Raw genomic sequence first — 14,697 nt, forward strand, 5'->3', positions numbered from 1 at the left:
TGCGTACATTGGAATGAAAACTAATATGCATAAATGTACATATGTACACTAAAAATTAACTACTGAACAAAAACTTTAGTGAGAAGAAGTAGGAGATTCATGATTCAAGTTAAACAATACATAACAAACAATTCAAAAGATAAGGTGAACGATAGCTGTTCCTATACTAAGACGATAAAACGTTTTTTTAACTTTAGTTAAAATTGTATATATCATATATAAATCAGTTTTCTTCTAAAAGTTATTCCAATTTGTGAAAAAAAAAAAAAAAAAAAAAAAAAAAATTCATACGAAAAGTTGGAAAAGAGAAATATAATACATTATACTGTAAAAGGATGCATATATAATATCCATTTTATTTACCGTAATTACTTACAAAGGCAGAAAGCCCGATATCTATAAAGCACCAAGAACAAAGAATCGATTACAAGACACCCTTTCCTCTATCCCATCAACCCCAATTTTTTGAGCTTCTGCATGTGGATAGAATAAAATGAGATAAAATGAATTTAACGGAAAACAATATTTTTGACTTACTATGTATGAAAAATTATGAATATTACTCCAAACATTATGACTTTAAGAATATTGAAAGAAGACCGACGTCCTTCAATAATAACGGGAATATATGTTACTGCAATGCATCATTACAGCTACTTCTGTCTATCAAGCCGTTGTGTATATATCTATTAAAAAATTTCAATAAAATCTATTATAATACAAAGTCTAAGTATAAAGGAGAAATTCTAAGAACACTATTTGATTTAGTACAAGAATCATATGATATGCATAAAAATGAACTATGTACAAATAAACATATTAACATATTAAAAAAAATAAGAAAATATAATACAAATATAGTAATTAATGCACAAAATGATGCACACGAGTTCTTACTAATGCTATTAGACTACATCAATGTGGAGTGTAATAGATATATAAATGTTCCTGAAAATTTTGATATTAAATTAGATGATAAAGACAATAAAGAAAAGGCTGGTGATAAATATTGGGTTAAATATTTGTATAAGGATAATAGTATAATAACTGATTTGTTAGGGTTTCAAAACATTTGTAGTATTACTTGTATTAATTGTGGTCATACTAGATATAGTTTTGAATTTTGTATTGATTTAGGTCTAGAATTTGAAGATGAACATATGAAAAGTACAACATTAATAGACTTGTTAAGAAATAATATAATGAAAAATGATGATTTATGCAATCTCGATTGTAATATTTGTAAATTAAAAAATAGCAGCCGCATAAAAAAAGGAATTTACAGAATGCCAAATTTATATATGATTATTTATATAAAAAGATTTAAATGGACATATGAATGTACAAATTATTATAATAATAAAATAAAAAAAATAGACACTACTGTTTTATTACCATATGATGGGTTAATTGATTTTACTTCATTTTTACATATGTCCAATCATGAGTCTTTATTTAACTCTAAATATGTAATTGAAAGCATTATTTGCCATAGTGGGAATAGTTACAATGGTCATTACACAGCAATTGTTAAATATAATGATGGGTTCTACAAATGTAATGATGATAAAATTAAAAAATTAACCAATCCTTACAATCCTGAAAACATTAGCGACATCTATTTATTGCTACTCAAGAGGGTTCTATGAAATGAACGTCGATAAACTAGAGTACAGAGGGTGAAGGGGAGAAAATTGTGATACATAAAAAAAAATTAAAAAATAAATAGAGAAAAATTATATTCAGTAACCTCAATTTTTTTTATAAACAAAAATATTAAATTGCTAAATTCTTGCCTATGCACAAGAACACCTATATGTGTGTACATATATATATATAAACAACACTGGTAAAGATATTTAAACACCCTATTAAACAAACACTCAAGACCTTTTAAATATAGCTCACATGGAAAACACCATATGATAAACGTATACAATTTTTAGAATGCTCATAATTCTTTGTGTTCGTTTTAAAATTGTTCGCCATAATATACGTTTTATATATAAAGCGTATCAATTCTTTTCAACTCAATTTGCGTTTGCCGAATATTCATGTTTGTATTTATACATATATATATATATATATATATATGCATGTACAAAATAGTTATGAGTAAGTTCCCACCAATCTCACGAATACAATTTAAAAGTAATAGTAATAATAAGTAAGGACTATATAATACCCTTATTTGTACGCCTGCATGCACATACATATAATTACGCATTAATACGTATTTATATGTGCTATTCTTTTGGTAAGCGCTTTTTTCATCCCATTATTCCCATGTGTTCTTTTCTATTTTAATTCATATTTGAAGATAGAAGTGCAATATTTAAATAGCTTTTTTAATGTCTATTTTACACTGAGAATTCTACAAGGATTAGAAAATTATAAGTATCTTCGTATTTTTCTTAATTTTTTTTGTGTTTTTTTCCTAGTTATAAATAGATAAACGTCCACGTGCATTTATATATATTTGTATAACTTTGTTTAAAGCAAAATTACAGATATCAAAATGAAAAAAAAAAAAAAAATTAAAGAAACTAGTAGGTTACATATGACATAATAAGTATTTGAATTTTTCACTTTCTTTTTTTCCCATTTTTGAACTGCCATGAATTTTTTTCATATTTCATATGTTTTTATTTTCCTTCTATAATGAAAACTAATTATATGATTCACGCGAATAAGACTTCGCAGATTAGTTAGATTAAATGAAAAACATTCAGGTAAAAAAAAAAAAAAAAAAAAAAACCTTATCAAACAAATATGTTATTGAGTACAAATTCTCATACTCGGAGAGAAAAAATTATTTTTTCTTCATTATAACTCATAGGTATAACTGCATGAAAAGCAAAAAAAAAAAAAATGAAGATAATAGTACATTTTTTTTGGCATTCTTCTAACAATAAAAGAATGTGATACTCATAGAGATTTTATACATACACATAGACGTTAGAAAAAAAAAAAAGAAAAAAAAAGATAAAATTATGAACATATTATAACATTTCATTATATATTAGAATTCTTTTTTTTTTTTTTACAACATAGTAAAATAGTAATATACACCTAAAGTAGTAGCAGTAAATAATAGTAAATTTGTCAAAACAAAACGTCTATTTGTTCTTTTTACTTTTATTTTTTTAAGACACGGAGAGTAAATAGAAGTCTAATAAATTTCTATCTTCTTTTTATGATATATTTTTACGCGTTAATCAGAAGATACTGTACATCGTACGAATTGTTTGGAATATATATATGTGTATTTTATTTTATTTTTTTTTTTTTCTCAGTTCCATAATTTGAAAGTGTATACACATATATATATTATATCTATGCAGCGCCTTTTTGGGTGTTCATTTTATACATAGAAAGAAAATAAGTAAGAGAATGTAAATAATAATACACAGAATAGAGATCATACTATTTCAATATCTAACTATTTTTTAAGTGTAAAATAAAATGCATACCCTGTAAAGAACCCCACATGATAACACAGTCATATAAGTAGCAAACAAATTGTCTATTCTTATATACATTCATACATTTACTCATATGTAAGCATATTCATGTATGTATGTACGTATATGTATTTATTCACTCACATATTGGATTCTTACGAAAACACAGTTAAACAACTTCCAGAATTGCTAAAATCTTTGAGGAAAGACGAAACTTCCACCAAGTTTAAAAAAGGAAAATATCTTGAACAAAAAAAAAAAAAACTTTAAAGGTTATATAAATGTAGAAACACCATTTTAAAGAATTTTGAGAACATTAATACAAAAAATGATAAAAATAAAATCATCCAAATGTATAACGAAAGCAAATAAATGTGGTAAAGGAAAAAAGAGGAGATTGGAAATAAACCAAATATGTAATGAGAGCGAAAAAAAAACTGAAGATATGGGGAAGAATAGGTCAACTAAGAATGGAGAGGAGAGAGAGAAAAAATCACCGAATGAAAGAAGTGCATATAGTGAAAGGGAAAATACTATTATAGAAAATTCTGAACTTGCAGGAAAAATGAAGGCTTCAAAAATTACCAAACACCATAAAAGAAATGAATCTGTACACTTTTCCAAAAAGAAAGAGAAAATTTCGTTACATCAAAAATTCAGGCATGAAGATAAAAAAAATGTCAACAAAAAAAAAGGAAATCAAATAAGTAACGCCTTCCGGAAAATTGGAAAATCCTTAGAACAGACACAAGGAAGAACTATAAGAAGTAAAAAGAACTCCACTTATGAAAGAAAAAACAAAAACGAAAATAAAATTATAGTTAATAATGAAAGAGAAGAAAATGTAATGAATGTAACTAACAACGATGACATGAAGAACAGTGGTAACAGCGAAATGAGTGACATCAACGGCAGCGAAATAAATGATAGCAACAGCAACGAAATAAATGACATTAACAGTAGCGAAATAAATGACATTAACAGTAGCGAAATAAATGACATTAACAGTAGCGAAATAAATGACATTAACAGTAGCGAAATAAATGACATTAACAGTAGCGAAATAAATGACATTAACAGTAGCGAAATAAATGACATTAACAGTAGCGAAATAAATGACATTAACAGTAGCGAAATAAATGACATTAACAGTAGCGAAATAAATGACATTAACAGTAGCGAAATAAATGACATTAACAGTAGCGAAATAAATGACATTAACAGCAGCGAAATAAATGACATTAACAGTAGCGAAATAAATGACATTAACAGCAGCGAAATAAATGACATTAACAGTAGCGAAATAAATGACATTAACAGTAGCGAAATAAATGACATTAACAGCAGCGAAATAAATGACAGCAACAGTGAAATCTGTAAAAATTGTGAACCTACCGAGTTGGAAAACACTTATGAAAGCGACAGTGAGCTGCTCGAGCAAAGCAGTACTTGTAATAGTAGTTTAACAGTTGTAAGTGTAAACACTGAAGAAGATAACAACATCAATAGTACATTCATTGGAATGTTAGAACGAGTTCATTATGGGGAAATTTTGTGTTTAAGTGAAAATAACAATTTGATGAGTAATCCTAACATAATGGAAACGTTCGAGATACATAAAGTTTTTGATGATAATAATGATAATGATGGGGATAAATTAAATTGCATGCACCTGAACAGCAAATTGGAGGAGTCAAATATTGATGATAATAAATCTGGAGAAGATTGCTTAATAAATAATGAACAAAATATATATGAGAATTCAAATAAATCCAAACAGGATAAGGAACACAGTAAAGAATATGAAGTAAAAAAAAGGATCATACAAAATGAAATATCAAGAAAAATATTATTGTTTCTTCCCTTCTATAAAAAACGTATATTTATAGATGCAATTACAGAGTATTTTGAAAAGGAAGGATCAAAAAATAGAGAATGTAGAGATGATTTGAAGACACAATGTTATGACATTATTAAGGAAATACATAGTTCTAAAACATCCGATGGTACACCTTTTAACAACAATAATAGAAATAACGAACTATTAAATAAATATTTTTGTGAAAAATTAAATAATAATAAATATGATATAAAATTAGAAATGGATTACTACGAATTTGAATTTTTCTGTATTTTTTTTTTAACTTATTTTCGGTTTTTATTATATTTATCAGGATTTATAAATTCTTCTTTCCTTTACCATTCTAATGAAATACATTTTAATTTATTCGTTCTGAACAGATATCATTACTTTGTTGACCATTTTTACTTAAACGATGATACCTCTCCATTTACCCATGAAGAAGCAAAAGATATTATATGTACATACAAAAAGTGTATCATATGTGTCTTAGATTATCTGGACGCTTTTTACCCTTTCTTACTGCTTATATACAACGTTATTACTTATGTTCATAGAAGATCAAAAAGGATTACCCAATATTTAGAGAGAAATGAAATTCTCACTGTAAAAAACAATAATCCTGATAAGAGATGCTCAGATGGGAATTTTTATCAACCGAACAGCTGTATACAGAACACGCCACATAGGGACAAATATCCCATCCATATGACTACACAAATTATTAACAAATTCGATATAATCAAAAAAATAAATAAAATTAAAAGGAAGTTCTTTAAACGTAACTACAACAAATTCATGTTAATGATTACGGAAAAGCTAAGTAACTATTGGGTTAATAACTACGCGTATGATGAACTGAACGATGTACAAATAACAGTCCTAGATTATTATATAGAAAAAATGATTCTAAACATAAAAAATAATATGTTTATAAAGTATATCATTTGCTCAATTGTTCTAAAATTAAATTCAATTTTGTCAAAATTAGAAAAAAAATCCTATTCAAAGGAAGAAGAACAAATTTGTACAATAAACATTTTAACTATTTCAACACTATTAAAATATGAATCTTTAAAAAAAATGAAAAAAAAAGATAAATGGTTACTCTTACTTAAACACAATTATTTTTACATTGAAAAAAGCTACTACTTCTTTAAAGAATTGCACGAAAAGAAAATTATTTATTATCAAATACAAAATTTATTTAGGTCCATTCTAAAATTTAAAATAAATATAGTTCATAACCCATTTATTCAGTATTTCTATATTACAGATTTTAAGAATAAAAACATGGATATGATTTATGATTACATCTATCGCATAAATAGTAATCATCAAAAGGATACTATAATAACCTTGTTTATTTATAAAAGATTAATTTACAAACTTCATTTTAATGTCACATACTATGGGTTACTGTATTCGATTTACAACTCTTTAAAATTCCTGTTTTTAGAAAAATCGTATATTTATTTAATAAAGAACAATAATATAATGAAAAACAAATTTATGTATTTATTTAATACTACTATTAAATCTTTAAATTTTGAAATATATAAAAACGTCGTTATTCCAACAAAAAACATAGTTAAAAACTATTTTTTCAATTTAGAAAATACAGTTATAAAAAATATATTATTACATTCAACAAAAAAATTGACACAAATGAGATTTAGAGGGCATACATGTACATATGTGGATTTTTCTTGTCATTATGAAAAACAACTTAGTGAAGAGTTATTCAGATTTCTGCAAAATGATAGGACACACAAAGTAGATAAGTATTATTTGGTAAAAGAAATGGAACAAATTATAAAACAAATAAAAAACAAATTGTGATAAAAAAACATATCTGTATGAGTTATCACACATCATTAAAGTTATTGCAACTATGTCTTATTTCACAATACCAATTTTGCTTTTACTAATTTACACAAAAGAGAAAAATTATTTATAAAATGTTTAACAAAAAAAAAAAAAAAAAAAAAAACATTTTAAAAATCCCTGCTTCTATTTTTTGCTCACCTTGTATATCCATATCACCCAACAGTTGCTCACATATACATGTGTATTAATATATTATATATATACATGTATATTGTGCAAGCAAAAAAATTTCTGCCGAATTTCACATTTCTACACATGAATGGCTCTCTATATGTGGTCAAAATATTCGAGATACCTTTTTTATTTTGAAAAATGGTTTACAAAAGGATTTAAAAAAAAAAAAAAATACACATTCCTTTATCTTTATACTATTTTATTTTTTAAATTACTGTGAAAAAAATATCCACTTGTTGCATATATTACTTCGTATAATCAATATATACATAATTAACACATATGTTCATGTGCATTCAAGCAGTAGATCAGTTCATACACAAGTATTTATCTATATCTATATATCTATATATCTATCTATCCATATATATATATATATATATATATATATATGTTTAAAACAAATGAACATAATTTATGGTAAGATTTCTAAATTGATAATCTCTTTCCCTATGTTTTCTTTGAACTCTCTTCATCATAAAAATTTTAAAAAAGGAAGCAAAAGTTGCAATGATGGATGTGAAGGCACAAAGGTATATGTGCATCTACATGTATATACGTATAAATATATATGTATGTATACATTTGTATGGATACATATGTGTATGTGCACAAGTACATATATATATATATATATATATATATATATATACGTACGCATAGGATGACCGAAACGCATCTTCAATAAGAAAAATTCACTTATTAGCCGATTCAGTCACTCAATATTGACAAACAAAATAATTGCTCATCGGTTAATTTTGTACTTAAAAATTACGAAAAAAAAAAATAATATAAATATAACATAACATAAAAATAACATAACATAAAAATAACATAAAATAAAAATAACATAAAATAAAAATAACATAAAATAAAAATAATGTGACGTAAAAATAATGCGACGTAAAAATAATGCGACGTAAAAATAATGCGACGTAAAAATGAAGAACGTATAAATATAAACAGAAAAAAACTAAAAACAACAAAGATATTTGCACTGCATAATTTTCTCAATCTCCCCATTTCTGCTTATTTCATTTTTTTTCCTTTTGATATTTCAGTTTTATTAATAATTCTTTTACTTCTTTTAACGGGTTGAATCTTTTTACAATTACAGTTTCTTAAACATCTTTTCGTATGATTGGCATTTTTCAATTCATATTCATCGTTAATAAATTTTCTCTTTCTATGTTTCTGAAAATTCTCATTATCATTATTTATAGTATCTTCGTTCACTGGGCTAGTTTTCAGGTTACTTTTAAATTCATTTATTATATTATACATTCGATCAAATTTTTCTATTAATTTGAAATATGCATTTTTATCACTCTTTTTTATTTTATTTAAAAATATGTCATTACCATTTTCAACAAAATCTGTATATATATTATTATTTGGAATAAAAGTATTGTTCTTAAGGAATTTGTATATGTTATCTATCGCGTTAGCATTCTTGTTTGCATGTTCATCATCATTGTCATAGGTATTGTCATTCATATTGTCATTTGCATTGTCATTCGAACTGTCATTATCATTGTCATCATGATCTTCCTCTTTTTCTTCCCCTTCTTCCTTTTGTCTGTAGCAACAATCATAGGTACCAATTTCTTTGTTTAGCATTTCCTTCATATCATTTAGGAACACGTTCCCCTTTTTTTCAACACCATTACTATAAGAGTTTATTGAAATATCGACACCCGTCGAATACGCAATAGCAATACCATCCTCATCATTATGATGATTCACCCTACTACTGATAGTTGTTTCTGAAACACCCCCCACACAGTCGGTAGCAGCCGTCGCAGTGGTTAAAGCAGTGGAAACAGTAGCTGCTGTAACAACTGTAGCAGTCGTGGCTACAGAAGTAGTAGTGGTATCAGTGTTATTACTTGTCATGTTATTACTATTACTATTACTATTACTATTACTAAGATTACTACTTTTTATTTTACAAAAAGTGTTGGTTGTATCACTTTCCTTTCCTTTAATCATGTTCATGTTTTCATTATTTCCCTTAACATACATTTCTCCTTTTTTTGGTTTACACCAATTATCAGGTTCAGTACTATTATTAATTTTGGAACAACTGTCTTGTTCAATGTCATAATTGTAAGCTGCATTGAAATTTTTATTACCATGGTCATTATTCATGATATCATCATAATTAGAAAAATCTTCTCCCTTATTAAAATTGCTAAATCTTCCTTCAACTTTATTTTTTAACATTTCGAAAATTATTCTTTCATTTCTTTCCTTTACATGTTCATCATTTTTTAAATCAGTAATAACATTACAGTACTTTATTTCATAAGACTCACTAATATTTAATAATAAATTAAATACATTTTCTTTTAATAACTTTTTCTTTTGAAGAAAATTATGAATTATATAGTCAACATTAGAATTTTGTATATTCATTTCATTATTATTAATTTTTGTAAATATATGATTAAAAAAGTTAACAGTTAAATTATCATATACATTGATAAAATTTAATACATTACTTTCTAGGTTCGAGTTATTTTTTAAATATTCTTGATTGTTATTTATGTCTAATTTCATACCATTAAGTAAGTTATATTCATTCATTAGAATTGGAATCTTATTTAAGTTTATGTATCCGTTATAATAATCGTTTTCTGTTAAATTTTTTTCATTCTGCTCTGCAAACTTTTGTAAGATACACTCATACTTAAATAATACGTTAATACTATTACTATATATTATGTTGAAGTAATGATTTATAAATTTTATGTACGAACTCTTATTGCAACACACCCGCATGAAGTAATTCAAATTATTAATTAATCTGCTCTTCTTAATGTTCAAATAATCATTTTGACTGAGTTCTCGTTTTCCTGCACGATGGGGGGAATAAGGAAGGATGGCAAGAATAAAAAAAAAAAAAAAAAAAAAAAAAAAAAGATAAAATGTTAATATTCAAAATATATGAACAATAATGCAGCACGGTTGTAAACAATATCAGTGTAGCGTCGCAGACAAATATAGCTGTGTAGAACGAGTCTTAAATAATAACAGCGCAGTACGGTCTTATATAATAACATTGCAGCGTGGTAGTAAAGAATAATAGTACAGCACGATTGTTACGTATAACACTGTAGCATAAGAATAACAGTACGAAACAACGACAGAAACATATGCACCGTTTCATATTATGAGAAGCTACATTTTTTAATACCTTTTGGAGGGGCGTTATTATTTTTATTGTATGAATTATTTTTATTATAGCACGAGTTTTCATTTAAATAGCTGATGTTGTCTAAAAGGTTAAGCAACTCCTTCCTATGCTTACTACCGCTGCTGCTATCATTGTTGCTGTCTTCAATGCCATTACTTCCCTCATTGTTATAATTATTACTACTGCTACTGCTGCTGCTACCACTGTTATTTCTCTTACTACTATTTTTATTTTCTACATCATTACTTGCATGTGCCTTAAAATTGTCAATATCATTTAATTCGCTATTATTGTAACTATTTAGTAAATCACATTTTAACTTTGTTATATAATCAACATTACGTGAGTCCCCTGTGTTAAAATCATAACAAAACGAACCCTTTAATTTTATTTCATTAAAGTAATTCTTTAGCTCTTCCTTATGCGCATACATTATACTTTTTTTTTTTTTTTTTTAAAAAAAAAGGAAACAAAATATGGTAGAAATGTAAAGATAAACGTAAAAACATAAAACAATGTATAATGCGATAAGGAAAATGTCTTTTTTATCACAAAACAGATTAAATAAAAATAAAAAAAGGAAAAAACAAAATAGGAAGAAATAACATCAACAGGATTTGAAAGAAATAATGGGGGAGAAAAAAAAAAAAAATAAAAAAATTCTGGAAAATATTGCAAAAAACAAAATAGGGGGGGAGAGTAAAAAAGATATGCAAAAAATAATAGAAAAAAAAAGAAAAAAAAAAAAAAAAAACTTTAAGAAAATAACAAAATTATATTGTTCTAAACATAATCAAATATAAATGTAAAAAGAAAATGAAGCTAGCGATAATAAAAATGTACTTTTTTTATTTTCACAACGTCACAAAAAATCTCTTCAAGTTATATAAAAAAAAAAAAGGAAAGAAGGAAAGAAAAAGAAAAACAGAAAAGAACATAGGTATGCATATTTACTCAATCTTTTTTAAAATTAAGATAAATTAATTATTGACAATATGTACGTGCCTTGACAATAAACATATGTCTTTTACAAAAAAGACATGATCTATGATTATTATTTAACTTCAGAATTACAACTTGCTCATCTTCCTCTTAATGATAATTAAAGGAATGAACAAGGGATATTGTGTAATCGTTTAAAGGTGTAATCTTATGAAAGTGCAATCGTGTAAGCAAATAACCACAGAAATTTGCATATATACAGTCATCCATATTACCATTTAAATATGCACATATATACATATATATATGCAATAGAAATATTGGAACGATACAATAACTATTTACATGCGGCATATTTCGCCTAGCACGTATCTATACTAGTAAAAAATAAATTATTGCATTATTGTATAATAAAAAACCCAGCTTTCTCATCTATATAATTTAATACTATATTTGAAAAATAAATACACGAAATATATTCATGTAGATACTCATATACACATATATATATATACGTCCGTAAAAATTTAGCAGCACACAACGACAAAAAAAAAAAATTAGCATTAAGTAGAAATGAAGCAAAAATAAATTACATAATGATACAATTATTATATACTATTTGATGAATGCTGAATGTATTTAAAAAATGGGGAATAATCCAAATAAATCAAATGGAAAAAAAAAAAAAAAATCAGGCAAATGATCAAGCATAATTTTGCTAAAATATTTGGCAATAAATTACTGTCTAATGAATTGTTGTTAAATAGCTTAATTGTGCTTTTTCTTTATAAATTTATGTTACGTAAACAAAAAAAAGGAAAAAATGGAAAAAGAGAAAAACTGAAAATAAAATATGTTATATGTACTTACTACTAAAAATTTTATGCATTTCCATATAACATTTGAATGTGGGGTTATGATAAAGAAAAAAAAAAAAAAAAAAAACAGAAAAGAAAAGAAAAAATACAACGATTATAATGATTGCATTGTAACATTATTTATTCACATATATACATATACGCACGCATGTAATAATAATGTTACATTCATTTTTATGTATTACTTACAATTTTACATTTTCTGTTATTTTTAATTTTTTTTTTTTTTTTTTTTATCATAACGTAAGGATGATAATACGTTCACTTGATCATAAAAATCCGTTTATATATATATCTTCAATGCAATTATAGGTTTACTTTAAACATAGGCAATTTAAGAATAATAAAAAAAAATGCTTAAAACTATTTTATACATATACACATATGCCCTTATGCCCATATACACATGTATGTTGGCTTATCAAGAAATATGTATGTTAAAAATTGTACTAAAAAATACATAAAAATAACGTAAGGTCATAATTGTTCTATGAAATATATTTTTTACCTTATTTTAAACAAAAATAGGGTTTTAAATTTTTACAAATTCTAATATCTATGTAGCCATATATATGTATATATATAAAAAAAAAAAAAAAAAAAAAAGCAGATAAATTCACTTCTACATAATTGTTACATATATATTTAAATATCATATATAGAAGCCCGACTTCCTTAGCTGGTTGATCAAAAAAAAAAAAAAAAAAAAAAAAGAAGAAATGAAGGCATTACTCCTTCGATATTTACATGTTAATAAAAAGGTGAATATTTAATACATATATATATATATATATATTTACATGCAAACACAAATATATGTGCTGTATTTATGTATATACATATATATATGTATATATATGCTTATATATATGAGCATTCATAATAAGCAGAATTTATACAAAAAATGTTTCATTATAAAGCACTTCTTATGGTAATTTTATAAATTTAATCAAACGTAACACCCTCTTAATGTTTATTTTGCCATTTCAAAAAAGTTTAAAATAAGTGTAATTCACTTACACAAAAGGGGGAATGGAAAAAATACACAATTATATCTATTCTAAAGTATAACTATATTCATAAATAACCTTGTCATTGGATATGTATAGCTTATAATTATTTTTTTCAAAATTTATAAGGCAGTAATGGTGGCAAATGCACGCATATCCATATATATATATGAACAATAAATACACGTAACAATGTGTATATATATATGTACGCATTCAAATATACATGTATAGCCCATAAGCTATGTTAAACCTCTTTTACGGAAATAAAATGTAAAAAATTAAAAAAAATTTTATCTATAAAAACCCACAAAAAGGATTAGACACAACAATTACAGTAATTTAATGTTCATTCGGTAAAAAAAAATATACATATAGATAAATGTATAACTGTTCACATATATATTTATATGAATACTTATTTACGTTTCTTGTAGTACTTTTTTTTAAAATAATCTTGAAAGTATGTAAAAAAAAAGAATAAAATAAGGAAAAAAAATTTTTTAGTATGCATTATATATTCTGTTTTTCATTTTAACATATAATTTGTTTTTTCTAAAAAAAAGAATATAATATACGATCATCCTATTTTATATTCTTGTATTCATCAATTTAATATAAGTATGTAAAGTTTTATAGATAATACCATTTTACAAGTATAAAACTACAAAAAAAGTAAAGTATTTATATACATCTAGGTATTTCTTCTTCTTGTTTTTTTTTTTTTTTCTCTTTTTCCACAAATCTAAAGATTTAAATATTGTGTTAAAAATTATAAAATGACACTACTAAAAAGTAAAAATATACAAGGAATAGGAAAAATGTATAAAGCGATGTACAAATGGATGGAAATAACAAAATAAATATTATGTTCTAATGTGTTTACATACGATTGCAATTTTACGAATTGTATATGTATAAATACATATATCAATATTAGTTATATGTGAAGATCATTTTGTAAAAATGAAAAAAAAGAAAAAGCAAAACATAAAAAATATAAATGAACATGGAAAAAAATAACATTATTTTATTTTTTATTTTTTTTGTTATCTTAATTTTCTTATAATATTTAACGTTCCTTTTCTTTTTAAGAAAATGCAGCTTTTAAATTTTAACTGAAGTGTCGATCTAAAATATATATAGTTCATATAAACATACATATTTTTATGTATATAAGTATAAATAATATGTATATGTGTACATATGTATACATCATATTCACTGTTTATTTTTTTTTTTTTTTCTAAATCGAATCATCATATCTCTACATATTTAG

General features: G+C 24.7%; 3 protein-coding genes across 3 annotated transcripts; 2 read left to right on the plus strand and 1 right to left on the minus strand.

Moving 5' to 3' along the window:
- Window positions 1-503: 503 nt before the first annotated feature.
- On the plus strand, window positions 504-1,649 carry PmUG01_03013400 (ubiquitin specific protease, putative; the record flags this gene model as incomplete). The annotated part of the gene is made up of 1 exon (XM_029008759.1): window positions 504-1,649. The coding sequence occupies one exon, from the start codon at window positions 504-506 to the stop codon at window positions 1,647-1,649; it is 1,146 nt and encodes a 381-aa protein (XP_028859354.1).
- A 2,143-nt stretch (window positions 1,650-3,792) lies between these two features.
- PmUG01_03013500 (conserved Plasmodium protein, unknown function) lies at window positions 3,793-7,167 on the plus strand (the record flags this gene model as incomplete). Its single annotated transcript, XM_029008760.1, has 1 exon — window positions 3,793-7,167. One exon carries the CDS (start codon window positions 3,793-3,795, stop codon window positions 7,165-7,167), a length of 3,375 nt encoding a protein of 1,124 aa, XP_028859355.1.
- Window positions 7,168-8,418: 1,251 nt separating this feature from the next.
- On the minus strand, window positions 8,419-11,021 carry PmUG01_03013600 (conserved Plasmodium protein, unknown function; the record flags this gene model as incomplete). The annotated part of the gene is made up of 2 exons (XM_029008761.1): window positions 8,419-10,247; window positions 10,589-11,021. The coding sequence occupies 2 exons, from the start codon at window positions 11,019-11,021 to the stop codon at window positions 8,419-8,421; spliced, it is 2,262 nt and encodes a 753-aa protein (XP_028859356.1).
- Window positions 11,022-14,697: the final 3,676 nt, after the last annotated feature.

Source organism: Plasmodium malariae (assembly GCF_900090045.1).
Source record: "Plasmodium malariae genome assembly, chromosome: 3".
Classification (NCBI taxonomy): Eukaryota; Apicomplexa; class Aconoidasida; order Haemosporida; family Plasmodiidae; genus Plasmodium; species Plasmodium malariae.